The 27,954-nt window shown below is 39.7% G+C and overlaps 1 protein-coding gene across 5 annotated transcripts in view; it reads right to left on the minus strand.

Annotated features, from left to right (window-relative positions):
• GPATCH8 (G-patch domain containing 8) overlaps positions 896-27,954 on the minus strand; it is a 92,894-nt gene continuing 65,835 nt past the window's right edge. For all 5 annotated transcript variants that reach the window (XM_005693931.3, XM_005693932.3, XM_018065244.1 and 2 more), the window contains 3 exons: positions 23,088-23,231; positions 10,120-10,250; positions 896-7,041 (listed from right to left, as the gene is read on the minus strand). In XM_005693931.3, the coding sequence (XP_005693988.2) occupies positions 3,141-7,041; positions 10,120-10,250; positions 23,088-23,231 (4,176 nt within the window). In that variant the 3' untranslated portion in view covers positions 896-3,140. The remainder of the gene's footprint in view (positions 7,042-10,119; positions 10,251-23,087; positions 23,232-27,954) is intronic.

Genomic DNA, 27,954 nt, shown 5'->3' on the forward strand with positions numbered 1-27,954 from the left:
GAGTCCTAACCACTAGACCGCCAGAGAATTTCCACTCTTCATTTTCTAACATCCTTTACTTGGGGGTGGGGATTTTGCTATTTTAGAGAAATAGGCAGATCTGAGCATCCAACCCAAAGTTCAAGTTGAATAGCTTCTCTTTTGTCAAGGGGAGAATACAACTGTGTAAGAGTAGGAAAATAGAAACAGACATTGTACCGTTCCTTCTTGAAAGGCTGAAGGAGAGAGGAAAACTAATTCATCCCTACAGCACTATGGTAAGCATTTGATGCACAATTTCCCCTGCCTTTTGCATACAGAAGAGTAGATAGAGAATTTTATCTCAGTAACAATTAGCACATCCTTCCTTTTACCAGGTAGCTCTTTAGCACTGTACTCATAGTAAAGGGTTGAGAATATCTCAGGACTGGTACTGGAGGACTCAGGACTCTGGCGGGTAAGGCCAGGCAGGTGACTCATCTCATTGCCCTGAAGTCCACTCAAAAGCCCCCAAATTGGAATTTCCCTGGTAGTCGTGATTAAGATTCCGTGCTTCCACTGTAGGGGGCACAGGTTCAATCCCTGGTCAGGGAACAAAGATCCTGCATGCCATCCAATGCAGCCAAAAAGAAAGAAAGAAAAAAAAAAAATCTGGGCGAGTTGGTGGAAAGGAGATATACATTCCAAGACATCTACCTAAGACTGACAGCAACTTAACCATCACTTCTGCCCACAACATAACCTTTCACTTCTACTTGCACAGGGTGAGCTTTGAGAAGCACAATCTAAACATCATAAAGAGCTGGTTCATAAGAATCTATCCTTTGACCACTTCATACAAGATGTTATTTGTAACCCAAAACTCCATCCCTTCCCCACTGAGTGGATGGGGCAACAATCACGACAGACTCTAAAGTTTCCACAAATCATTGGTTTATTAGAAAGTTCCTTTCCCTAATTTTACAGCGCATATATCTCTATCATATGTGATAAAGTTAAATACAATCTGTTATGCTTGTAAGTAAGGATAGATTATTTTGTTTTTCCTTTTAGTTTTAAAATCACTATTGTGGAAATTAAAGGAAACTGCCCCCAGGAAGGTAGAGAGGCAGCCAGAGTATGGCTCAATCTACAAGCTAATGGGAAGCAGCACAAAAATGTTAATACTGTATTATTTAAATATTTACATGGGCTGAAAGCAAAGAAAAATGAGTCCCTTCACTTCAAACAGATGATTTCATTTTCCAGTGCTATTTATCAAAAAAGTGATGCTTCTGAATCAGAGGAGGAGCACTGAACAGGTAGAAGGCTCAACAGAGTCTCCGCTTGCCCAGCACTTGCTTGACGTGAACTCAAGGCCTTTCGGTCTTGGAAATTGAAGAAAGGCAGAACACAGAGCCCTGGCCCATGTCCGCAGGGTTTTGTTTTTCCTGTCAGGTGACCATCCAACCAATTCTAGCCACAGGAGTAGGTAGGGAAATGCCCAACAGGGAAGTTCTAACTACATCAAAGAAGATAAGATCTACAAGATGAACACCTTTGGGTCACTGTATTAATTAGGACTGAGAGCCAGGTGAAAGGTAAGAAGAGGAGGAAGAGGAATTCAGGTCGTACTTCCTCTGCTAAGTGTCATGGGAGAAAAGAAAAAAGGAATCTTTACTGCCTAAACTAAGCTGGGTAGAGGCATGGAAACTATGTAGCAAAAAAATCTGCAGAATCTAAAACTGTGCTCACCTCTCAATAAGAGGAGGAAGACCTTCCCAACTCTACCACGCTCCAGTCTACTTCTACTTCACAGCTTCCAGCCAACCCAAAAGGCACATTAAAAATTTTTGTCAGAGGGGGCTAAGTACTAGGAAGGCAAATGGACTGCCTGGGACAGGCACCCTGGAAACCCAGGAATCCCCCAGGACAATAACTTTGAATCTCACTGCTTCCAGAGAATAAAGCTCTTGAATCTCTCTCTCCTCCTCTGTGGGGCCCACCAGTTTCTCTGTATGAAACTGCAAACCACATAAGTGAGACTGTCAAAACTATTCCTCAACACCCCTAGCTGACTGCAGCCCGTTAGTTCAAAACTCCCAGTACTGGCGGCACCACTTACTGCAAATTATGTCTCAGCAAAAAAAAATGTTAAGCGATGTTCCTCTTTTTAACATTTTTATGGTTCATAACTTCAAAAAATACATGAACTTGATAAAATATACATGCTTAGTCATTTTTGCATCTAGCAGAAAACAAATACTTTATTTTTTTGTTCTGTTTTCATTTGATAACCTTTAAAGTTTCTTAATTCAACTAGGGCAAACATATTTACACAAAGCCACCAGAACAAGGATCACTTAAAGAGCTGGATGTAAAAAATATTATTGCAGTATACTACAAATATGGAACCTTTTTTATATGAGCTACAAAAAGCAGCATTTACTTTTATAGAGTTCAGTGCAATTTTTTACATTAAAAAATCCTATAAATTAAGAAGGAAACATCAACATGACAGAAGAAAATACACCCTTCGGACACATGAGCTCCTCTCTGTTCCGCAGCTTCTATTCATGATACGATCTTCTTTTCTGGGATATGCAGATGTCTCTTCTGGGATGAGGGACACAAGGACAACAGTGCCCAATGTGTGGTTCTGTTTGTGTGGGAAATGGATCAGATGACAGCCTGAGTGGCATCTGGTTCCAGGTCAGACTCCCTTTCCACCTCACTCGGGATAAATAAGGTCACCAAGGTCAAAGACACTGAGAAGGCAGGACCAGATGGACAACCCGCCAGCCAGAGAGGAGGAAAATGTTTTAAAATTTATACACAGAAGTGCAGAGGATAAAAAGTAGAGGGAGGAGGAGAGTATCTAAACTCGACAGTTTGGGGATGTTGCTGAAGAGGGGTGGGTAGCACTTACTGGTGTTCCCTAGTCTAGAAACAGGAGAGGGAGGGACAAACAGAAAAGGAAAAAGGGGAAAAAAAAAAATCCCTGATAGTAAACCCAAAGCAAACCTCAAATCTAAAACCACCCCTGCAAGCCAAAACTCAATTCTTTGGCTGTCAGACACTGCCCATTCCAGCTTCTACCTGCTGGTATTAATGGCTCGACACCCCAAAGGAAGATGCATGGGTCACCTTCCCTGGCCCTATCTGGGCTCCTATCCCCTAACTCATGTGCCATGGCTGGGGGGGTGCTGCAGGTCCTGACCTGAGAAGATGGGGTGAAGTAGTGGGTGAAGGTGGAGGGCAGTGGCAGCTGCTGCAGCAGGCCGGGGAGCCAGCAGGGTAGGGTAGAGGGCAGCATGTGGAACAGGGTGGAAGGTGAAGGGCCCGGGATGGATAGCCGAGGCGGGAATGATGTGGATGGGGTGGCTAGCCAGAAAGGTGGCGGGATGACCAGGGATGATGGAGTGAGTGAGGTGGGACAAGGAGATGGGGGTCAGGTGGGGCTGCGGGATATGATGCACTTGGGCTAGTGGCTGGGGGTGAGGGTGGGGGTGAATGCCAATGGCGGCGGCAGCAGCTGCGGCATGATGCTGTAGGATGGCGTGCTGCACAGTTGTGATGGAGGTGGCAGAGGCCGTGGCCGGCTGCTGAATGTGGATAGGCTGCAAGGCTGGAGTGGCTGGGGCCAGGGCGGCCGAAGCGGGGAAGGCCTTCACCTGCTTGGCCAGAAGCTGCTGCTGGATGTGCTGCTGTGCGGCCTGCTGGAGCTTGCTGTACTTTTCCATCTCCTCGGGAGTGAAGGTGATGGGCTGGCTCTCCAGGGGGGCAAGGGATGCATCCTCGGCTCCATCAGCTGACTCAATACTGGGTTCCCCACTGGGCGGTGCATAACTGGGGAAGGGCTCGAGGTCTGATGCTATAGGCAGCAAGCTGGACTCCACAGGGCCTGGCTGACTGCCGCTATCCAGGGACTCAAGGGTGTCCCCGTCGCTGGGGTCAGGGAGGTAGTTATGGGAGATGGATGGGTCCCCAGGATAGCAGTCAGAGTGCACTGGGGTGCCTAGCGGAGCCACAGGGTGATCAGCAGTAGCTTCTTCAGACTTTGGCTCTTCTGGGGGTGGGTCTGATAAGGGACCAGCTGTTTCCTCTGAGGGGAACTGATGTCCAAATGGGGCATCACTATTCCCTGGAGGCCCTTCCTCTGTCTCTGACTGTTCTTGCTCTTCTCCCCTTTCTAAGCCAGACTCTTCACATTTCTTGGCGTTGGGCTTTCGGGTAGCTGGGAGCTTCCCTATCAGAGGAAGGACAGGCTTGCTGCCAAGAGAAGGGGGGAGCTTGGGTCCAAAATAACCTTGTGGGGGGTCCTTGAGCTTGAGACTGGCTTTATTAGGGGTGGCCAGCACCTCCTCACTCACGCTGGGTTTCCTCTCCACTTTCCTTGACTGAATCTTTTCCAATAGCAGCTTGGCGGTGACAGAGTTCTTGTCTTCAGGGCTGCAGTCACCTTCTGACCCTCTTCCTGGGCCAACGCTGCTGTTCTGGGAGGGTGGGCCTATTCCTTTACCATCATCTCCTCTGCTGTCTTCTTTCTTCTTCTCCCCAGGACCTTCTCCCCGGCCTGATCGGAAGTAGTGGGGAGACTGGGAGCGGTAAATTTTAGAGCGAATGAAGTCTCGACGACCAGAACGCCTCTCTTCAGGGCTCTCGTGCCCCCACGATCCCTTCCTGGAGCCTGATCTCTGTGAAGGGCTCCGGGTGCTGCGGCTGCGGTCCCGGCTATAGCTCCGACTTCGCTGCCAGCTGTGGGCTGTGGTGCTGCGGCTTCTCCTTTTGCTCCGGCTGCGACTACAGCTGCTGCTGCGGCTACGGCCCCTGGATCTTGAGCGCTCTCTGGTATGACTCCGAGATCGGCTTCGGGACTGGCTGCCACTGAGGCTATAGTCATCATCAGAAGATGAATATTTGTGCCGCTTGGACCGGTGCTTGGAGCTGGTGTAGTCTGAGTCATCAGAGTCGTGGGAGCGCTTGGAGTGCCTTCGTGACCGGTCACTATAGTCACTATAGCTGTCATCAGAGTAACTGTGTTGTCTACTATAGCAGCTCTGGTCTGAAGAAGCATCTGAGCTACTGGAGTAAGAGCGCCGAGAGGAATGACGAGAGGAATGGTGCCGGCCAGACCGTGAGCGGCTTCGGGAATGCTCACTGCCCGACTCTTCCTCTTCCTCCTCCTCCTCCTCCTCACTGTACTGGGATGGAGACTTCTGGTGCAGCCGGCGTGATGACGCATCATCACTGTCCTCATCTCCACTACTGGGTCGACTTCGATGGCTGGATCGGCTGCTCCGTTTGGTGCCAGCTCTTCGCTGGCAGGATGACGCAGGAGGTTCACCCCTGTGTTTCCTCCCACCATGATCTTGGGCGCTCCCACTGCCTCCGCCTTCATCCTTCTTGCCACTGCTCCCTTCTTCAGCTGGAAGGGATCTCCGCTGCGAATCATCCTGGGCTCGCCGCCGTCTTCTCGGTGGTGCAGGACTACCACTACCAGGAGGTTCTGGTTTGGGCCCCCGTTCAGAATCTGCTGGGGCTGATGATTTATTCTTTTTTCGTTTTCGCTTCTTGCGCTTCTTAGACTTCTCCCCAGATTCTGCCTTAGAGCTTTTCTCTTCTGGGTCAGCCCTGTGTTTCCGTTTATGTTTGCTGGATTTTTTGTGCTTCTTTTTCTTTTTGTGTCGGTGGGACTTCCCAGATCGTTCTTTCTTGCTAGGAAGGCTTCTCCCTGTGTCTTCTGTCTCTGATCCATGGCTACCCCCAGGCTCCTGCTTATTTAGGCCGCTACAGGCAGCCCCTGAAGCAGGTGCATCAATTCTGCCTCCTGAAGAATGTTGAACACTCTCTTCCTCCTCTTGGCTTTTATGTAGCTCACTAGGATCAAGGCCTTGGAGATGGTCCTTTGAGGAGCCTCCTATGTCCTTTGGCTTTTCTGTCCCTTTTGCTCTGGCATCTTTGTTCCTTGAAAGCTTGAAGTCAAAATACAAAGGGTTACAACTGTACGAAATGGAGGGTTCTGCCTTCGTGAAAATTAACAGTTCTGATGGCCACTGGAGGGCAGTGCTTTCATCTTTGCTTAAAACGGGAAAGAAAGGACCGGTTGGATGTTTGGGTCCCTCCCGGCTTTCTCTCCCTGCTGGAGTAGCCTGAGAAGTTTCTTCAGGAGGGTCAGACTCACACATTTGGATCTCTGAATCCTTCTGACTCTGACTCTCTAAACTATGCTCACTTACATCCCCTCCTGAGGGCTTCTTTGTCTCAGCTTTGCTTCCAGGCTCTGAGGGCTCAGCCGCACTGGTTTCCATCTGCTGTTCGGAGACTTCACTAACTGTCTTTTCTGGTCCTTGGCTTGCTGTCACCTTGATGTAGGCTTTAGGCTTGGGAGAACTACTTTTTTTGCTGTCTAGGGCATTCTTTGGGTGTGTACTATTATCACCTTCCATTTGTTCACTGGCTCTCATAAAGAGCAGAAAAGGAAAATTAGGTTTTACTTTGCAGTGTGCTGGGGGGATGTAGTGGTAATACTCTGGCTCTGTAGCCCCAGCTCCTTCTTCTCGCTTCATTCTTTTTAACTTAGATAATGTTGAGGCAAGGGACCCTCCATCCTGAGGGTCTTCATCCTCTTTTTTACCATCAAGATTACTGCTACCATCAGAATCTCCCACCTTCTGAAGTCCTTGGTCTGTACCCTTTTCGTCAGCTTTTGTTCCATCATCAGAGGTCCCTTCCTCTGCGTGGTCCTTGAAAACTGATGCTATTGATTCGAGTTTGACAGGAGCCTTCTTGGCAAAGGAAAATGACACTCCCAATTTTTGCAGTGGGGTCCCCAGATTATTCTTAATGCCAAAGCTGATGCCTTGAGAGGCTGGCCCAGGAGCTTGTGCCAGTCCAGTGGTATTAGTGATTTGTACTGCAGTGAATGGGCCTCCTTTATCTGTGGAGAATTCAGAGCCCAGGCCACAAGTGGCAGTGGTACTTGTGCCACTGTTTGTTGCTGATTCTTCTTTCTCATCATCTCCACCTTCTTCATCTATAGCCACTGTGGTCGGTCTGAACATGGGACCACTTCCAGGTGCACTACACAACGGTTTAGAAAAATGAGAAACAAACAAAAAAACAGGTTTAGGGGTACATTTCACACTACGTTATTTTTTTGGCCGTGCCATGAATCATGCAGGATCTTAGTTCCCTGAGGAGGGATCAAACCCATGCTCCCTGCAGTGGAGGCGCAGAGTCTTAACCGTTGGGCCACCAGGGAAGTCCCTCATACTTCTAAAACACGTTATCTCTTATGTTTGACCATTCATCACAGGCAGATCTTAAAGACACTGAATACTGAATGGTGGTCCTTCCTCAGCCCTATGCTAACGAAAGGAACTTGCTCAGTAAGGTAAGGCAAAATCTCGTACTGCTAATCTACCAAGCTACATTCATAGGGATAGCCAGTTACTGCTGTTTCTTCCTAGGCTGTCTAAATACTGAGGTTTACCTCATAATTTGGATACACTATCATTACCATCTGGCATAGCCCACCTGTCTTGTATCTGCTCTCAATTTTTACTGTACCATCCTACCTATCAGTATGCTACCAAACATATGGGTGAAAATTTATTCCCAAAGGTTGCACAGTTCACCCTTGAATGATATGAGTTTGCAGGTTTGAAATACAAGGGCCCACTTATACAGATTTTTTTTTAGTATAGACATGTCACACAATTTGCAGCTGACTGAATCAGCTGCAATCAAACATCAAATTGGATGTGGAACTGCAAATATAGAAGACTGACTATAAAGTTATACACAATATCTGATTGTTAGGTGTATGAGTTTGTGTGGGGACTGGGGTCATCAGCATCCCTCACCTCCACATTGTTCAAGGATCAACTGTACTTTGTACAGCTAAAAAAACAAAACAAAACAAAAACACAACCCTCAATTTCTTCTCTGCTTTCAAATTTCAATTTTTAAAAATATGCCTATTCCCTGAGTTGAACACAGTCAGAAACCTCCACTGTGCTACGCTCTAATGGTCTGTGGTTAGGTTAGCATGTCTGTTACAGAAATGAAGACTCTGTGTCTATCATGGCACCATGTCCAAGCATTTGCTTTGGTTTTATGACACCTCCTGTTGCACTCCACACAACAATCATGATTCTACCAAGTACTTTCTCAGCTTTGAAAACAGAAACACTAAGGAGCCTCAGAGCCAGTGTTTTAAACTCCTGTCACGTCTGAAATTTTTACAGTGTGGGTTATACAGGTATCTCTTAAGCCAAACTCAAGACTTGAAGACAATTATTTGGATGAAATCCTCTTAATCTAAACCCTAACTACTAGTTGTCCTAAACTCAGGGACCAAATATATTCAGATAATATGGTAACCCCTTTGCTATCTGAACTCTTGTTATTGGAAGATGGAACCCACCAGATTGGGGTAGCAATCTGTGTCACTGTGTCACAAAATCCACCCCATGGCAAAGAAACCTTCAAACTGAAATAAAAAAGAATTTATTCTGACCTTTTGCTTAGTCTTTGTCATGCAACTCCAATATACTATGGGGTCATGCATTACTCCTAGGATGATGAAATATACCTGATGGTGGATCAAAACCTTCTTCTATCTTCCCAAGAATTTACTTGGTCATCTTTTAACTGTTTATTTCTAACACAGTAGTAATGCTGCACAGTGTGACTGAATAAATAAATAAAAAACAACTAAAACTCACCAATGAAGAAAAACATGTATTAAAATATGTCTGGAACTAAAAAGTGGTCTGGTATTTTTTTTTTAAGGAAATACCTTTACAACAAGTCCAAGAGGAATGTATTTATTATATAAAGAACTGCTAAAGAAGGAATCAGAATCAGTTTATAGGCACTGTAACTCAGTATTAGAGGTCATGGGTTAATTCTGTTTCAAAACTTACACTGTATGTGTTCTCCTCCTTCCTCCCTTTTCCAAAACACAAGAGAAGTCAATAAGTAAACAAGTACCCCAAAATCTAGAAAGGTCACGATCTCTGGCCTCAACTTCACTGTAAACTTTTAAAAGTCACATAGTTTTTCTTTCCACTGTAACCAGCTCCTCTTGTTCCTGGCCAGCCATTAAAAACAAACAGAGGGACCTAAATCCTTTAGATTGAGGCACATACCTCATGAATTCTCAGATGCTTAAAGACTAGGTCCACCAAAGACTAGCTGCTTGGGAATGCGGCCCTAGGCGGGGCTAAGGGGGGCTAATTCCACCTAAGGCTTAATACCAGTCCTATACTTATCATCAAGAACCATGAAGGAACATTAAAAACAATACTCAAGAAGGCAGGAATCTGTAGAGAAATAAATAGAATTTTCTAGGCTTTATTGCTTAGTACTAACTCTACAGTACTTGGAAAGACAGTTAAAACACTTAAATCTGCTCCAGTAGAATACTGTAAGGTATGTGATTTTCTACATAAGAATAATATGGGAGGGGAATTCCCTGGTGTGGTTAGGACTTGGCGCTTTCACTGCCGTGGCCGGGGTTCATTCCCTGGTTAGAAACTGAGATCCCTCAAGCAGAGAGGCAAGCAAAGATGGAGAATGGGAATAATTTACTGATTTGCATAATTTACTGAGGATCTTCTATGTGCTAGGAATTCTTTTGTAAGCACTTTGATATAACAACTTAATGATTTCTCACAAGAACTGTAAGAATTAAGTTATTATTATTATTTCCATCTTACAGATAAAGAAACTGAGGCATGGAACGTAGATAATTAAGGTCACACAGATCATAGGTTATGGCCTCAGGAGCATATATTCTTTTTTTCTTTTTTTTTTAATTTGGCTGTGTTGGGTCTTAGTTGCAGCATGCAAGGTCAACTGCTCTGATCCATGTGGGATCTTAGTTCTCCTATCAGGGATCGAACCCACATCCCCTGCATTGCAAGGCAGATTCTTAACCACTGGACCATCAGAGAAGTTCCAGGAGTGCATATTCTTAATCAGTATGTTATACTCCAAGTATAGAAATTCTTTTAGCTTGAAAGAAGGATCTATTTAAAATTTAACGATTATATGTCAATGATAACCTTAATTTTTTTAAAAAAAGGATTATTAAATTCTTAAACCTTAAAAATTATTATTTGTAAGCCCTCAGAAAGACAACGTCCTCACCATTCAGCTTGTTTTCTTTGCTCTGCCAACTCGTGGAGCCGCCGTAGGGCTTTCTCCTGTTTCTTCTCATCCTTGCGGGATCTTGAGGAGACATTCCGAGCAAACTCTCTCTGCTTGAGATCTTTCAATCTCTGAGGTTAACAAAAGAAAGGAACAGGGAGTGGGTAATTTAGAATAACTTGGGGATCCTGAAAGCAAGGCCTTCAGAATTTTTATCCATAATCAATGGTTTTAGCATAGTGTAGAATATACAGTGTTGTACTCTCTTATGGTAATTGAAAACACAATGGCTGATTACTCTGGGTAGAGCACCTGGAGTATCTGGATTCCTAATTAGGACAGCATACCATTTGCTTTATTGGCCAAAATTAAGTAATTTCAGAAGCAACAAACAAATTTTAGAACACTAGGAGAAAAGAAAATGGACTATTTAATCACCTGCTCTTTCAGGATGCAAAACTAGACAAATAGAATATGAGTTAAATTGTAATAACACAAGCCAAAGAGAACAGAAAGGGGTTAAGCCAGTACAGAAAATTACCCAGGTGTAAGATCTTAAAAAGCAATGTACAGCTTACATGGGAAGGTTATCTGAATCAGACTAACAAACAGAAAGCCTACTTTGCTTTCATCATAAAAAGGTGCTATTCTTTTCATCATGAACAGTTTTCCTGTGAATTAATCAAACCGTCTTCCAATGCTTGCATGTTCAGAGCTCACCAGTCTGACCACTTTCATCTGGTCAGTCTGCTAAAATTAGAAAGTAATAGGTGTGGCTTTTCATTCCTTCATGGCCCCAAGAGGAACAACCAGGGAATGAGATGGGAGAATAGATAAGCCAAAGAATTTATTACTTAAAATCCTGATGAAAGAATGGGTCTTTTATTCTCAGAAGATACTATACATAATTATCCTTAAAACAAAAACAACCACCAAAAAATAACAACAGTGTTATGACACACTGATGACAAGAATCCAGACACATCTATCTGCAATGAAGACAGAACTAAAATTAGTTTCAACATACTAGATAATATAAAAGCAAACAAACCAAACCAAAACACATACATTATCCTATGCTTTTTACAACAGCATTGAGAAAAGGAATTTGACCCAATATAAAGTGGACATTGCTTTGTGGAAAGGTATGATGCTGAACAGACAGAGGAATTTTCTTATCTAATATTTATGAAATGTGTTTTGAGTGTTTTTGAACTGGGAGAAGGAAAGGGTGGAAAGACACACACAGAAAAAGATATACAGCTAAAGACACTAGTAGAAAAACTCACTCTTGTGATCTGGGCTCCCAAATTAGAAGGATTTGCTTTCAATACATCAGCTGAAAATGTCACATCACAAAGAAAAAAAAAGTAAAAAATAAAACAAGAGTGGAAGAGAAAAAAAATAAAGCAAGCATTACTACACAAGCTCTCTTAGTGAATCTGCAAACTATTATACTGAACAATTAGGGACATAGCCATCAACTCTAATAAAACGTTTGAGGAGAGGGAAGCACCTGCACAAAACATGTATGTGTACATACACACAGACTGACACAGTAATAATCCCTTCTAGATAAATGGAACTATCTCCATTCCTTTAGGAAAAATGGTTACAAAACTTTAGGGGAGAGCACTGCGGTCTACAAGTAGTTAGTCTTATTTCATTTACCTTTATTTGGGGGATGTTCAAGTAACCGACAGCTGGCAAAATTGTTTTACTGAGGCTGGCTACTCAGAATTAAGCTTTTTATAAAAAACACTTCAAGATGAAGAAGCAACTATTTTAAATAAACATGAATTCCAAATTCCTCCTTCCAAGGAGAATGGGGCACAGAGAGTCTATCAGGTCTATTGAATGTTTATTTTAGGCCACAAACCTAGTTTTTTTTCCTGACCCAAACATTTACCAGGCTCTCCGGCCAAGATTTAAACAAAATGTCATATTTCTTCTCATTTTTACTGTTTTTTCTCCAGCTACCTCATAGGCCTGGAAAAATCTCCCCATGCCCAGTCATTCCCCTCCCTCTTACACTTTTAGGAGTTATTTCCCAAACTATAGGACCCTGTCTAAAAGAATGAGCATTTTATCAAAGTCTTGAGTCTCCAGGCCAAGTCAATGATTTGCAGTCATTCAGCAGCCACTTGGTACAAACTTGAAGTTGAAGGGACAGACTACTTCCACATCATCCTGAAGACATCCCATCTCAAATTCCCACCCACCACAATAATTAGAAGTAGGGAAGGAAGAAAACAGAATGATATCAATAAAACAAGTGCAAATCCCAATCCTATACAAGGTATAGGCAACACTCCTCTATCACCTCTATAAACTCTATGGTCAAGTCTGGGGTTTTAAAAGGAGAATTGGGAACCCTAGAATTCTAACCCAAATTTTAAAGACAAGACTAGGCAACTTTCCCAAACCCAACATGTATATTTGAGGTCTCTCTTAGATAAGGGTGTTCCGACAGTAAAAACGGATTCCTAAACCCAAGTCTCTTTCCATTCAAAGTCAAACTGAATTCCCCTCACAAACTTTCTACTGATCTCTACATAAGACGAGATTCTTTTTCTTTCTGAACTGTCTTACTAGCACTTTGTTACACCACTCACCTAGCAACCATCATTTTATCTGACTACTTATTCCTGCCTTTCAGAAGGGCAGTCTGTATAAAATTTCAGTTTCACCTCTCTGAACTCAAAATCCCTCATTAGAAAACAGGGCTACATAGCAATAGATTAACAAGATTAAATGTCAAAATAAATACATGTAAAGCACTTTTTATGTCTAAACTGTTCAATTCTGCCCATTCCCCTGTATTTGGGGCAGGAACTTTGGCTTATCTTTATAATCAACCCTGCATTGTTAAGGAGCAGCACGAAACCCACAGACTGCATCTGGTAAGTGGCTGGTGAATAATTTGGGTCAACACTGGATCCTTGATTTTCAACAATTTCTTTTTGTTATCATCCGTAGGAAAGTTTGTTATGAAATATTTTCCTATATTTACTAGAGACACAGTCAAGTTAAATAACATAGTTTTCCTAGGTATTACTCTGATAATAGTGAGGAAGTCTTACTCTTTTTTTTGTCTGGCCACACTGCTTGGCATGTAGAAGGTTAAGTTCCCCAGTCAAGGTTTGAATCCAGGCACTGGCAGTGAAAGTGCGGAGTCCTAACCACCGCATTGCCAGGGAATTCTCATAAATCTCATTCTTTAGAGAACCGAAAGGTCAGAATTTTAGCCCCTTAACTTCTGAACAGAACTGGACCAATGACAAAAAAAAGGTATTGACCAGAAACTTCTCAATTTCCAATCTAAAAAGTAGTTTTTTATAAAGGTATAAGACCCTAATTCTGAGTCAGTTTTCTGAAGTTGCTTATTTTATTTCAAAAGGCTACCAAGCTTGGCTCATTTGTCACTGAATACCCACATGAAATTCCCCCTGTGACCTTTACTTTTAATTCCCACTTGAATTCTGAGGGGGAACTCAACTTTAGATAACCTTTTCTAAACAAGAATAGATGAGCAACATACCTGTCTGTCAAAGAAGACAGAGTTCCAGTAAGGAAACCAAAAAGTACAGATGTGTCATCAATCCAAAACTATTTTCAAAGGATGAGCAAATTCCATACTGTACACACAAAGTCAAGTTAAAACCTTCAAACTAGCGCACAGTCTAATCTGAATGGATTTAATTAATCATTTAGGTGACTCCAAAGCTACTATGTCCTATATATTATCTCTGAAAATGATAAAGTATAATTTCTGAAGAAAATTGCTAATAAATTTACTTATTTATTGAACTATTGTTTATTAATATAAATTTAAGTCATATAACACAATTTTAGCTGGAAAATATTTGATCCAAAGGAAAGGAGACCAAACCCCATTCATAATGAAAGGGTTTGAAGATCCTATTTTTCTAAAAAATCAACAACAAATGTCCAAAAAAGTATATACACTTGCCGCAGAGAACATAATTTCTCATTGATTTCAATCACAGGGTAGCTGGTGTTTCCATTAAATTTCCCAAAAGACCAGTAGAGGGACGAACTTAATAAATAATCCAGCACTTAAAAATATCCATCCAAAAAAAAAAAAAAAAAAAAAAAAAAAAAAAAAAAAAAAAAAAAAAAAAAATATCCATCCACAGTTGGGGCTAAAGACCACTTCAAATGTAAACGACATTTCCAGTTCTTAAAACTGGCTAAACTGCAGTGTCCTGGCAGAAAAATATCTGCTCCAGACACAAAATCCTGCTCTACCTTTCAACTCTGAACAATTAAACCAATGACATGAGAATGTGGTATATCTTACCAGTTTTCAGTGCAGATGATAAACTTGCCCACATTATTACTAATGTGGAGTGTCAACAGTAAGGAGTGGAGATGCACGTGGGCAGGAATTAATGAGACACATACTCTCCACACTGTTTTCTCTACCATCAAAAGATAGTGAGGACTTCAATCTAATAAAATACTTTTTATATCTTTTGATGCTACACTTCTCTCTTGAACCACAACAAAATTTGATGCTAGAAGCTTGTATTTGATTGAATATACTTCACTAGGAATAAATCTATTATCTTTCTCAAGTATTTAAAATCTATTATTGCACTTTAAAGAATAAAACCGTTATTTACATGTGAAGAGAATTTCAGGCATTAGAAAATAGGCAGAGAGTATTTTCTATTGCCACTAAACAGCCTATGTTCCAATATACATGCAATTGTAAAGAGAAACTGAATTCTATCTCTTTGGGGTCAGAAGATTATCTGTGATTTCTTTCTCTCACCAGACAGCAATCCCTCTCCAAGGAGACAGACTGCTCTTAGTCTTCCTTCATAACTAACCCTCCAACACACACACCTTATCTATGGTACAGGAGATAGGCTCAATAAACATGTATCAACCTGGTTTCAGTTTTAGAATCAGTTGCTGGGAAAGGGAACATAAACACATACTTTCATATGTTATTTGTTGGTTCATGAACAGAGATGGAAAATAGTGAGCAAAGAAGCAGTGGTTGTAACTCAATCTGTTTTTTTTGCCCAAACATAATCCAGCCTTTTTGAGCTTCAACTACTCCCTTTCCATTATGTCAACAATCCCACATACCCCTAAATCCATGGCTCTTCTCCCCACTGTCCCCAGCCTCTCTCCAATGACAGAACATTAATGAGGAATGTCTCTCCTCTCCCAAACTGGAGCAGTCATGCTGCAGTTACTTGGCCAATTCAAGATTCAGTGTGTGTGATGCCTCTGGATGAGCCAGTCCAGGAAATCACCGTGCAGTGAGGGAGGGAAAAGACCAGCAGAGAACACAGAGAGCTTCAGCAGTAAACCACTCAGGGAAAAAAGATTCGAGTTGAAAGGTTAAGGAAATCCAAGTTACTGGGCATTAGGTGTAAATTCTTCTTTTAGCACGTGCATATCAGTAAGTGATGAAAATGAGTTTTATTCAGTAACACAGAAACCCAAATGTTTTGTAACAGAAAACTAAAACTAATGCTGATTACAGATACTAAAAAAAATCAGAGGGGAAAGAGATAAGTATACATTTTTGGGGGCTAAGTAACTGTAATTCTAATTAGTAATTTATGGCAACACTTAATTTGTGCACAATTACTCTGAAACACAATAACTTAATATCACTTGGTCAATGTCAAATTAATCTGTCATAAAATCACTGCATTATATGTTCCAAAATTCAGCAAAAGCCTTAAAAGTATGGTATTAATAGCATCATGTGTATACTGCTTTAAGGTATTTTCCACATATCCACACCTAAACACACACACACATATCTATGTACATGAAGTCACCATCATCACTACTAAAAGTTAACTTTGATAATGAAGTTTTAAAAAATAATTCTATTAATATGTATTTCATATATCATAAAATTCATCCATTTAAAGTGTAAAATTTAGTGGGTTTATTAGTACATTTTCAGAGTTGTACAACCAGTAGCACTAATTTTAGAATATTTACATTATCCCTAAAGGAAAACCCTACCATTAGCATTCACTCCTCACTGTCCCCTGCTACCTAATGTGTGGAAACCTAAACTATATTCTCCATAGATTTGCTTATTCTAAACTTCTCATATAAACAAAATCATACAATATAAGGTTTTGTGACTGGCTTCTCCCACTTGGCAGAGTCTTTCCAAGATTCATGCATGCTGTGTTTATCAGTAAGTCATTCTATTTATTGCTGAATAACATTTCATTGTATAGCTGTGCCACATCTTGTGTATCCATCACTTAATGGATATTCCAGTTGTTTCCACTTTCTGGTCATGATGAATAGTGTTTCTGTAAACAAACATGTACAAATTTTCGTGTGGACGTATTTTTATTTCTCTTGAGTACATATCGGTCATATGGTAGCTTTATATTTAACATTCTGAGGAACTATCAACTGTTTTCCACAGGGGCTGCACCATTTTATAGCCCCTCTAGCAGTGTAGAAAAGTTCTACTTTCTCCATATCTTCTCTACCACTTACTGTATTTCTTTCATTTTGGCAACCTAAGTAGGTGTGAAATGGTATACCATTGTGGTTTTGGAGATAACAATTTTTCAGAATATCTATGTAATCCTTGAGATCATATCTGAAAACAAAGATTTGCCCTCTATGTAAAATTTGAAGGAGCATAATTCAGAAGAGCTGCTTAGGCCCAAAGCAAATGAAAGAGCAACATCCTAGTTCAGAGTTCTCTTTTCAGTAATATTGTTCATAAACTTATCATTCCTGAAGTTGCTTTAACTTTTCAGACTACGACAGAACATATAGCCTCATATGCCAGAATCTCCCATGGTGCACCACTGTGATGAATGTATGTGTACAGGAGCAGAAAACCAGTTGAAAGCTACAGAATGTAATTAAGGCAGAATCACTTTTATTCACCTTGGAACTGAGTGCCAAAAGGAAGAACAGAGTTAGAAATACATACTAACAGTATTAGAATACAGGGTTTACCAGCAACCTTAGCTCCGAAAAGGTCTGCTTAGGGTTACCCCTGATCACAAAAGCAGACAGCTTCCCTGAACAGACACAGAGTTTTCCAAGATTAACTATGCTGTGATAGCAGGGTTTAAGATGGAGTCTATTTTCAACAAAAGCAGAGGTGGTGGGTAAGATTTAACAGGTGAAAAGGCTCAAATCATGCTCAATTTTTGGTAGACTGGAAGTGAAGTCATTCATTAACTAAAACAGTCCCAAAGAAAATGGCATCCACAGCAATACAAAACACAACCGAACCTAAAATTTTCACCTCTCTGCTGTAGGTTATTAAAATACAACTACAAAAAAAGTAAATAAATAAAATACAATTACAATATGCTTAAGCTCTGAGATACATTCCTCTCTCAACACATTTGCTTTTGCTTCTCAGAGAAAAATCTCTTCAGAAGTGAACTGTGCTCTTTAAGTCAATATTATAAAGCTTTGACATTCATAAATACTTTATGATTTTCTTAACCCTTTTCACATTTTTACAATAATCAATTTATTATTTTTCTAATTTATAATTTTCTATCAACACTTCAAATATACAGCAGCTATGAAATATCTTCATGGAAGCTAATCTTGGTGGTTTCACTTAGAATGATCTTTTTCTTTTTACTTTAGTCCGAGAATTATCTTTTCTTACCTTGCCTTTTTAGTTTTGTTTTTATTGATACTTTTCTGTGTCTCATCCACCATGACCCCTGCACTGAATATCCTAAGTTGCACTGAAAAAGGAATACAGTTACATTTCATCAAATCTGCATCTGGTCTTGCCAGAGGTTCAACTGGCTTTGGTGTGTTTACTGTCCTGATGTAGTAAGTGCCAAGCATAGAGGACTGAATGTATCTTGGCAAAAACTGGACCAGTAAGTAGTGAAATTTCAAGTGGAGAGTACACCAAACTTGAATGAAACCCATGTGAAGTCCAAAAATGATCATTCTTTCCATCACCAAACAATTTCTCAGAAAATACTTCAATTCAGAACCTATTTTATTTTTGAGAGATGAGGAAAACTCTGAACATTTCTGTTTTTTGGTACATATTACCAGGTGCTAGTTAACTAAGAGCAAGCAAGCTGTCAGAAAGTCAACAGTTTAGACAAAGTTAATTTAAATCATGCAGTATAGATTCTACTCTGTAGAGTTCAGAATAGAGAAGTCACTAATACCTGTTACAGGCTTAAACGGTTTAGTAATTTAGTTCAGTCATTTACAAAGTTCAGGAAACCATTATTTTTACAGCTAAAACAGACCTTGGTATTTCTTTTTTTTTAAAAAAGTAGAAGAGTACAGGGGTTTTCATACTGAAGCTATTTTAACAGGAAGAGGAGGCAGGCTGAAAGCATTCTTTACTCTGATGGAGATACTGATTCTTTGAACAAGTTCAAGAATTTCTCAAGGTTGCTTTACAGTACCAGATTTTGATAACTGGATTGTACTACCACATGGTTTTGAAACTGCAAGGAAGTTATACCAACACTAACTAAGCAGGAACAAGCAGGCATCTTTTCAATGTGCTACTTTCCTAGCATCAACTACAACCTGTGGAAGCTTGTGTAAAGAGGAGGGAAAGGTATAGGCCTGGGTCACAAACTCAAATGTTTATAGAGGGATTTGCCAGGTAACATAGTAGGTTACACAGGTTGGTGTAAGAGAGAAGATGAAGCAGAAATCATGTATAATTGGAGAAGGAGCACATGCGTTTCTAAAGAGAAGGTAGTAAGCTTTCAGCTTTAGCCAACTGTTATGTGATTATGTAGGCCCAATGTTCTCAGAAACTTCAATTTTTCAAGGTAAGTCAAAACCTGAATTATGTAACATCTCATTTAAAAGAGTTGGGAATCAACTGAAATTAAAGGAGAAAAAACTACCACTACAAATAACAGACAAAACACAGTTGACCCTTGAATAACATGGGTTTGAATTGTGCAGATCCACTGATATGTGGATTTTTTTCAATAGTAAATACTACAGTACAATAATAAATACTACAGTACTACAGATCTGGGGTTGGTTGAATCCACAGAATGGAACCATCGATAGGGAGAGAAATCTCAGGTATGAAGGGCTAACAACAAATCATACTTAGATTTTCGACTGCATAGAGGGTTGGCACCCCTAACCTCATGTTGTTCAAGGGTCAACTGTGCATGCATCTAGGGGAATTTGTGATCGCTAGTTTATGTACTGGAAGCTAGTGAGGAGGGCCCCCTTAGTGGCACAAATAAAATAAAAGAGTAAGACTGGAAGAATCTTGAATGAGTAACAAGGCACGAAGAAAGCAAAACTAAAACACATCAGTGTTAAAATAATGCACCGACCACTGCGCTGCTACGAATTTACCTCTGGGAAAGAGACTATTCTGTGGAGTCTGGAATTTAAATCTTGCAAGGCTAAAGAAAATGGTTTCCACTGTATATTCATTAGCAGATATGTGTTTTTAAAAGCTATGTAAAATAAAAAGGCACAGAGATAGAGATAGATAAATGTATTGCTTCACAGTCAACTTTAACTTTTATAACTAAGCCAACAAAGGTAGAAGATGAATACTAACGTTAATTGAACACTCAGGCATATGACACTAACTTATATAAAAATGAATCACAGATTAGATTGCCTCTTAAGAAAAGGAAGGCTAACCCCTGGAGATGTCAAAATGTACAAAATTATCACTATTAAAGAGTGTTACACTGCTAAAAACAGCCAAAATGTCTAATTAGGATTTTCATCTCTGAAAATCAAGCTGGGTCTTAATACTTGCGTATTAATGACTCTCTTCACAAGATATCTTAGAAAACTGAGAAAAACCAGTGAATAGTCAGATGTACATAGCACCAAGGAGGTGGGGAGGATTAAAAAAAAATCACCACAAATGAAGGTGACCCAATAGATTCTTTTTGAGACGTGTGTGTGTGCACGCAACTGTAGCCCACAAGGCTCCTCTGCTCATGGGATTCTCCAGGCAAGAATACTGGAGTGGACAGCCATTCTTCTCCAGAGGATCTTCCCAACCCAAGGATCAAACCGGTGTCTCTTATGTCTCCTGCATTGGCAGGCAGGTTCTTTACCACTAGCAATTATTTGTGTTTAATAAAGATAAGGGCGTATTCAGGATCCTTCCTATACCAGGAAGTTTACCACTAACATAATAGATTATTTCTCTGGAAAGTTTTAATGGTGAAACTTTGACAGAAGATGCAAACTAGGGATTACTAATATAGGGTTGAAAGTACTTACCTATTATCTCAGATTCATAATAATCCTGTGTGCCTGCCTGGAAGACAAGACAGGGTGTCTTTATGATTTTAGAGCATAAATTTGGAAAATGGTAGGTCCATTTGTATGGTAAGTTCATGTCCATCAAAGAGGAATGAAAAATAGGACCTATCTCCTCCTCTTAGGAGTTACTTAGCTGTTTTGTACCAAGGTCAATTAAAGTCTCCTTAGAAATCCTAAAGGCAGGAAAAAGTAAAACTATAATAACAAACTTAGATGCATCTGTTCTTTGTTTTATACCTAAGATGGGCTTTTGATCAAGATGAAGATATCAACTTACATGCATTCATCAGTCATACCAGCTGAAGATTTTTTTTGCCAGACCAGGAATCACAGATATATTATATATTAATGGATAAGGTAATTCAATATAAGAAATCCTTAATTTTTTACTTTCATTTTGTTGATACTCTAAAACAGAGTAATACAAGAATATATCTGAGATCATTGAGATGAGAACAGTATAAATGTTTACAACATAACTGGGGGCTTAAAATGACAGAAACTGGTCTGTACCAAACAAAGGCCACACACTATCATGGGTACTTGAAAGTTTTTCAATAGTTCTAAGAGAACTGAGGTTCTCAACCTCAGCACTACTAATCAATATTCTGGGCCAGGTAATTCTTTGTTGCAAGGAGCTTTTCTGTGAATTGTAGGATGTTTAGCAGCATCCTTAGTCTCTACTCACTAGGTACCATTAGCACCATCTCTCTAGTTGTGATAATCAAAGATATCTCCAGATATTGCCAAGTGGCCCCTGGGAGACAAAATCTCCCCAGGTGAAGAATCACAATAGAAAAGTGGTAAAGAGAACTGAGTCCACACAAGGTACACAAGAGAATAAATATGTGAAATTCAAATGAACCAGAGCCATAATAATTTTACTACTCTCAAACTGAGAGCACCATCACTAAAAATCATCATTCATCACTTTAATTGTTGTCAATGCGAATTTTATTAGTTTTGTAGTTATCTCAGATTTAATTTGCCAATCTGTTTTGCTCTGACAGAATTTTTTCCTATTATAAAGCAAGTCAACACATGATTTAAGTTTGAATCATACTTCCTCATTCATTTTTTTCTAAGAAAGGGAAGTCAAGAAACTTATCAACTAGAAATGTAATCTTTCTTAATGTTCTTTTGGTGTCTAAAGTTTCTTCTGGAGTCTTAATTTTTTTAAAAAATTTTATTTTATGTTGGAGTATAGTTAATTTGTAATGCATTAGTTTTAAGTAAACAGCAAAATTATTTAGTTACACATATACATGTAACTATTCTTTTAATTTATCAAATACAATTCTTAAAGAAATTTCTTGAAGATATTCTCATGAGCCCAAAATGGTAGACATATATTTAGATGCTAAATGTCTTTAACTCCAGAAAATGAAACAAAAACAAAAAAACTCCCAAATTTGACTTACACACACACACCAAAAAGCTGAGAAAAGATTTGGATGCAATAAATTGGATGCAACAGTCACTGTTACATTTGTCTTTCTTGACATATGATTCTTTGAAATAGTAAGGTAATTGCTAATATATCTTGTCCATATACATGCTCTCTAGTTTTCTCTTCCTCAAATCAAGCAGAGCTGACAATATATTAAAACAATGTCTAAAGTTGCATATAAAGTTGAAAAGTTGTCTTCAATACAATTCTATTAATGAAAGATTCTTAAATCTTAAACTGGTTAGGTATGGTTAACTATGCAAAAAAGTGGAAGACCACAACTGGCTTATAAACTATTCCTATGCTAGTAAAAGAAAACTTGGTCAAAGCTTGCCTTTTACGTGCACTGAAATGGTTGGTTGAAGATGAAGCAAAGATTAGAAAAACAGTTCAAAATGTCCAGCTTATAAGAGCATTTCAGTAATGCTCATAAATCTTACAAATTTATCAAATACAACCACTGTGCCCCCAAAGACCTGGCAAGTTCTGCTAAAGTCACCTACAATCAAATGTCTCAAAATTGTCCTACAGGTTTAAGGATTCATTTCCTCCTTCTAAAATCTCCCAAGGGAATTACTGCCACCTCCTTTATGCTGGTAACTAGTTAGGAATAATTTACTTTTCTAAATCAATGAACGGAAGAAAGAAAAAAAGGCCATAAAGAAGGTGTAATTTGTTTTTCAGCAAGCTCTTCAACATGCAGCATCAGAATTTTTTGTTAAAGTTAAAATAGTATCTAACTTTATTTCTCTTTTCAAGATTTATCTATCTTCCAAGGTACACGAAGTAACAAAATGACTTACTGATAGGAAATACCCAACACAGCATGAATTCTTAGATAACAGAAGATGAAATGACCAAGGCCTGAGATAACTGTTCGAAGTTTAACAAGTTCAGGAACAGGGAGAACTGGAAAAAAGCTCCCAATGATCCTTAGCTGAATTATCAAATTAATACAAATTTAGAAACCATTCAAAGCCAAAAATTTTATGCATGAAGCTCACAATTCTTCACTCTACAATCTTAGAAGGATGAGGTCTATGTCAGGACTTCTGTCACTGAAAAAAAAATCAAGTCAGTCAGATGACCTCAGATAAAGACAGGCAGATACAAGAAACCATAGTCAACAAGTTTTGGGGAGTATACTCATAAAGTTTAATATTTATAACAACAAATAAAGTATCATTTTCTTTTTTAGAAATTAACTATTCCTCACCTGCTTGTGTGCATGATCATAGGAGTTGATATGGTTGTCAAATTCCTGGTGTTTCTGATACTGCTTATCACAGAGTTCACAGTAAAAGTTGGCTCTAAGGTCTTCCAATGCTTTGGCAATGGCCTTCTCTTTGTCAACATAATCCTACAGGAACCACAAAATAAAACAAAAAAAATGAACTTGGCAAATGTTATAAAAAAGTAGTCTTACTGGAAGAGAGAAAAAGGGCTTTTCATAACATTTAATGGTACCAGTTAAAGTCAGATAGAACACAAGTAGCAATTTGGTGGGGTAATTAGTGTGTGGTTATACTAAGAGCTATCTTCAAAAAAACCGAAGTCAAAAGAACTTAATTTCACCTTCGCTTTTGGCAGTCTGGTGGACTAGATACTGTGGCATCCCCTATTCCTATCCTTGGCTAAAAGCCCCTCAACCAACCAGACATTATAAAACAATTTTCACTGTATTGCAGGAACCATAGAAAGAAAAGTAAATTCCAAAATGGGCAATCAAAGAAGAAAAAAAAACCCACAAAACTTAAAAATCAGCTATGATCTGAAACAGAAATTAGAGCTGTGATAGGCAAGGGCTCGCCTTAGGACATATAGGTGACAATGGTGCTTGAGGTTTGAGCAAGGTGTTGCAGCTAAACCTGAGAAGCCTCACTAACAAGGAAAAGAACCTGGAAGTGGGCTGGAAATTTCAGTATCTCTGGGTCTTGGCAGAAGGGATAAAAAATGTTCTAAGAAAGCATCCTCAATTTTGGTCCCAAAATTTTCCGTAGATTAGGATCAGCAAAATAGGAGTTATAATCAAAGATTAGTACACACATAAAAGGAAATAAATCTATCACAAGCAAGAGTCACAAAAAATAAGCAACAGATTTAAGCCTCCAAGAACTCAGATTTTGGAATATTCTATTATAGAATATAAAGTAACTATAAAATGTTTAAAATATAAAATGGAGTTACAAATATGAGCAAACAAAACACTATTATAAAAAACAAAACCAAAAGATTATGCAAATTGCAGAAAGAACCAAATGAGATTTTTACAACTGAAAAACCTAATTGCAAAAATTTTTTTAATGCATTAACTATTTAGGGGATAGGTTAAAAGAGAGTCAAGAAACAGCTCAAAATAGATATAGCATGGATGGTGAAAATGTTCTGGAATTAGACTGCAGCAGTATCTGCATGACCTTGTGGAATATACTAAAAACCACTGAACTGCACAATTTAAAAGGATGAGTTTCATGGTAGGTGAATTTATCTCAACTGACATAATCACTGAAAATTTTTCAGAAGTGATAAGACAGGATTTCACAGGTACACAAAGCACAAGGTAAACCACACAGGTTAAATAAAAAATAAGCACCTAATACATGCTAGTGAAACGGTTAGTTATGGGATTAGAAACAACGAAATCATAAAACTACCCAGAAAAAAATTAAGGATCACCCATAATCAGACTGATAGCAGATTCAAAAGCAATAAAAAAAGATAGAAAATACTATGCTTCAGTGTGAGAGAAAACATTTTCAATTGTATACCAAAAGAAAATTTTTTTAGAAATCATCAAGTAAAGGCATTTCTACATAAAAAGAGAATTTACCAAGAGATTCATTAAAAAGGACCTTCCTAAAGCAGAATTTCTGAAATCATAGATTGTGACCCACTAGTGGGTCATGACATTGATTTAGCAGACTGTAACTTCACTTTCATGCACTGGAGAAGGAAATGTCAACCCACTCCAGTGTTCTTGCTTGGAGATTCCCAGGGACGGGGGAGCCTGGTAGGCTCGACTTAGCAGCAGCAACAAATACAAATATGATGCTGTGGAAGTGCTGCACTCAATATGCCAAAAAATTTGGAAAACTCAGCAGTGGCCACAGAACTGGAAAAGGTCAGTTTTCATCCTAATCCCAAAGAAAGGCAACGCCAAAGAATGTTCAAGCTATCGCACAATTGCACTCATCTCACACACACCACTGAAGTGACTCAGCAGCAGCAGCGCATACTAATAAAGTAATGCTCAAAATTCTCCAAGTCAGACTTCAACAGCATGTGAACCATGAACTTCCAGATGGTCAAGTTGGATTTAGAAAAGGCAGAGGAACCAGAGATCAAATTGCCAACATCCACTGGTTCATCAAAAAGCAAGGGAGTTCCAGAAAAACATCTACTTCTGCTTTATCGACTGTGTGGATCACAACAAACTTTGGAAAATTCTTAAAGAGATGGGAATACCAGACCACCTGACCTGCCTCTTGAGAAATCTGAATGCAGGTCAGTAAGCAAGTTAGAACTGGACGTGGAACAACAGACTGATCCCAAATTGGGAAAGGAGTACATCAAGGCTGTATAATGCCACCCTGCTTATTTAACTTATATGTAGAGTACATCATGAGAAATGCTGGGCTGGATGAAGCACAAGCTGGAATCAAGATTCCGGGAGAAATATCAATAACCTCAGATATGCAGATGACACCACCGTTAAAGAGCCTCTTGAAGGAAGTGAAAGAGGAGAGTGAAAAAGTTGGCTTAAATCTCAAAATTCAGAAAAGTAAGATTATGGCATCTGCTCCCATCACTTCTTGGCAAACAGATGGGGAGACAATGGAAACAGTGACAGACTTCATTTTCTTGGGCTCAAAATCACTACAGATGTTGACTGCAGCCATGAAAGTAAAAGACACTTGCTCCTTGGAAGAAAAGCTATGACGAACATAGACAGCATATTAAAAAGCAGAGACATTACTATGCAAACAAAAGTCCATCTAGTCAAAGCTATGGTTTTTCCAGTAGTCACGTTGAGAGTTGGACTATAAAGAAAGCTGAGTGCCGAAGAATTGATGCTTTTGAGCTGTGGTGTTGGAGAAGGCTCTTGAAGAGTCCCTTGGACTGCAAGGAGATCCAACCAGTCCATCCTAAAGGAACTCAGCCCTGAATGTTCTTTGGAAGGACTGATGTTGAAGCTGAAACTCCAATACTTTGGCCACCTGATGCAAAGAACTGACTCATTGGAAAAGACCCTGACGCTCGGAAAGATTGAAGGCGAGAGGAAAAGGGAACGACAGAGGATGAGATGGTTGGATGGCATCACTGACTCGATGGACATGAGTTTGAGCAAGCTCTGGGAGTTGCTGATGGACAGGGAAGCCTGGCGTGCTGCAGTCCATGGGGTCACAAAGAGCTGGACACAACTGAGTGACTGAACTGAACTTTAGACTTCGTGAAATTAAGCATTAAATCAAGTTACTCAGTTGTGTCCGACTCTTTGCGACCCCGTGGACTGTAGCCCACCAGGCTCCTCCGACCATAGGATTCTCCAGGCAAGAATACTGGACTGGGTTGCCATTTTCTTCTCCAGGGGATCTTCCTGACCCAGGGATTGAACCCAGGTCTCCCGCAATGTGGGCAGAGGCTTTAACCTCTGAGCCACCAGAGAAGCCTTTGTATTAAAATTTCAAAGATTATTATTAGAAGAGAGAGAGGAGAGTGAAAAAGTTGGCTTAAAGCTCAACATTCAGAAAATGAAGATCATGGCATCCAGTCCCCATCACTTCATGGCAAATAGATGGAGAAACAGTGGAAACAGCGGCAGACTTTATTTTCTTGGGCTCCAAAATCACTGCAGATGGTGACTGCAGCCATGAAATTAAAAGATGCTTACTCCTTGGAAGAAAAGTTATGACCAACCTAGACAGAGGATGAGATGGTTGGATGGTATCACTGACCTAATGGACATGAGTTTGAGTAAACTCCAGGAGTTGGTGATGGACAGGGAGGCCTGGCGTGCTGCAGTCCATGGGGTCGCAAAGAGTTGGACACAACTGAGTGACTGAACTGAACTGAGGAATACTAAAAGAGGGGAAGATTAGGAAAACTTCAGTTTTATAAAGGTAATACAGGCCAACAAAACACAGAAAAATTAGGAATACAGAAGGTAAAAAGATGTAAGAAACAGACTTACAAGTGATCACTAGAAATGTAAACGCACTAAAATAAAACTGTCAGAAAAATTCAACTACCTGATGATTAGAAGAGATAGCCCTATAATATGAGGACTTTGAAAGTTAAAGGATAGAAAAAGATATGCCAGGCAAATTACTAACCAAAAGAAGCTGGAATAGCTATTAATGTTCAAGTTTTTAGACTTTACAGTAGAAAACTTTACTTCAGTTTGTGGCCAGCTATGGACTTAAACACAACAAGATTATTCTCCAAATAAGTGGTACTGGTAAGTTTGAAAAGCCAACACAGATACGCTGGTTTTACATTAGTCTTAATGAGATTTTGGCTCAAAACTGTGGGGACTGGCAAAAACTGTGGGGACTCAGCAGTTCCACTTAAAAAGAGATTGAGACACATCTCAAAGCAAGCGGCTTAATTCATTTGCTTTAAGGTAATACAGAAGAGTGAGAAGGGGAAAGGAATGAGAACATGATTGCTTTGATAGCCTTTTATAGCAGAGTAGGTGCCATTACTCTCATGAGCAGCTCCTTCTAGTTAACAGACCTAAAGATAAATCTCACTGCAAAGGTTCTACAATCAGTTTTTTATTCAGTTTAGTATCTTTTGGACACTTTCAAACATCTCTATCATCTAACATCTCTCTACAACTATTCAAGTTGAGCTACTTAATTAGTAAGCAAGAAAAGGTTGCTGTATTTTGTTTAAGGCCAGTACTAGTTTGAACAGACTAGTTAAGACTGAAAAATGAATAATGTGGCACATTATGATTTTCCCCCCTATTCAGTCCTTCTCACTAGTTTTCTCTAAGCTTCCTGGACTTCATGTTTGGCTAAAAGCAATTTGTGGACATTCTTCCTTATCAGTGCTGGTTTCCCAGACAGAAGTCAGAA

The sequence above is a fragment of the Capra hircus genome, chromosome 19, assembly GCF_001704415.2.
Source record: "Capra hircus breed San Clemente chromosome 19, ASM170441v1, whole genome shotgun sequence".
Lineage (NCBI taxonomy): Eukaryota > Metazoa > Chordata > Mammalia > Artiodactyla > Bovidae > Capra > Capra hircus.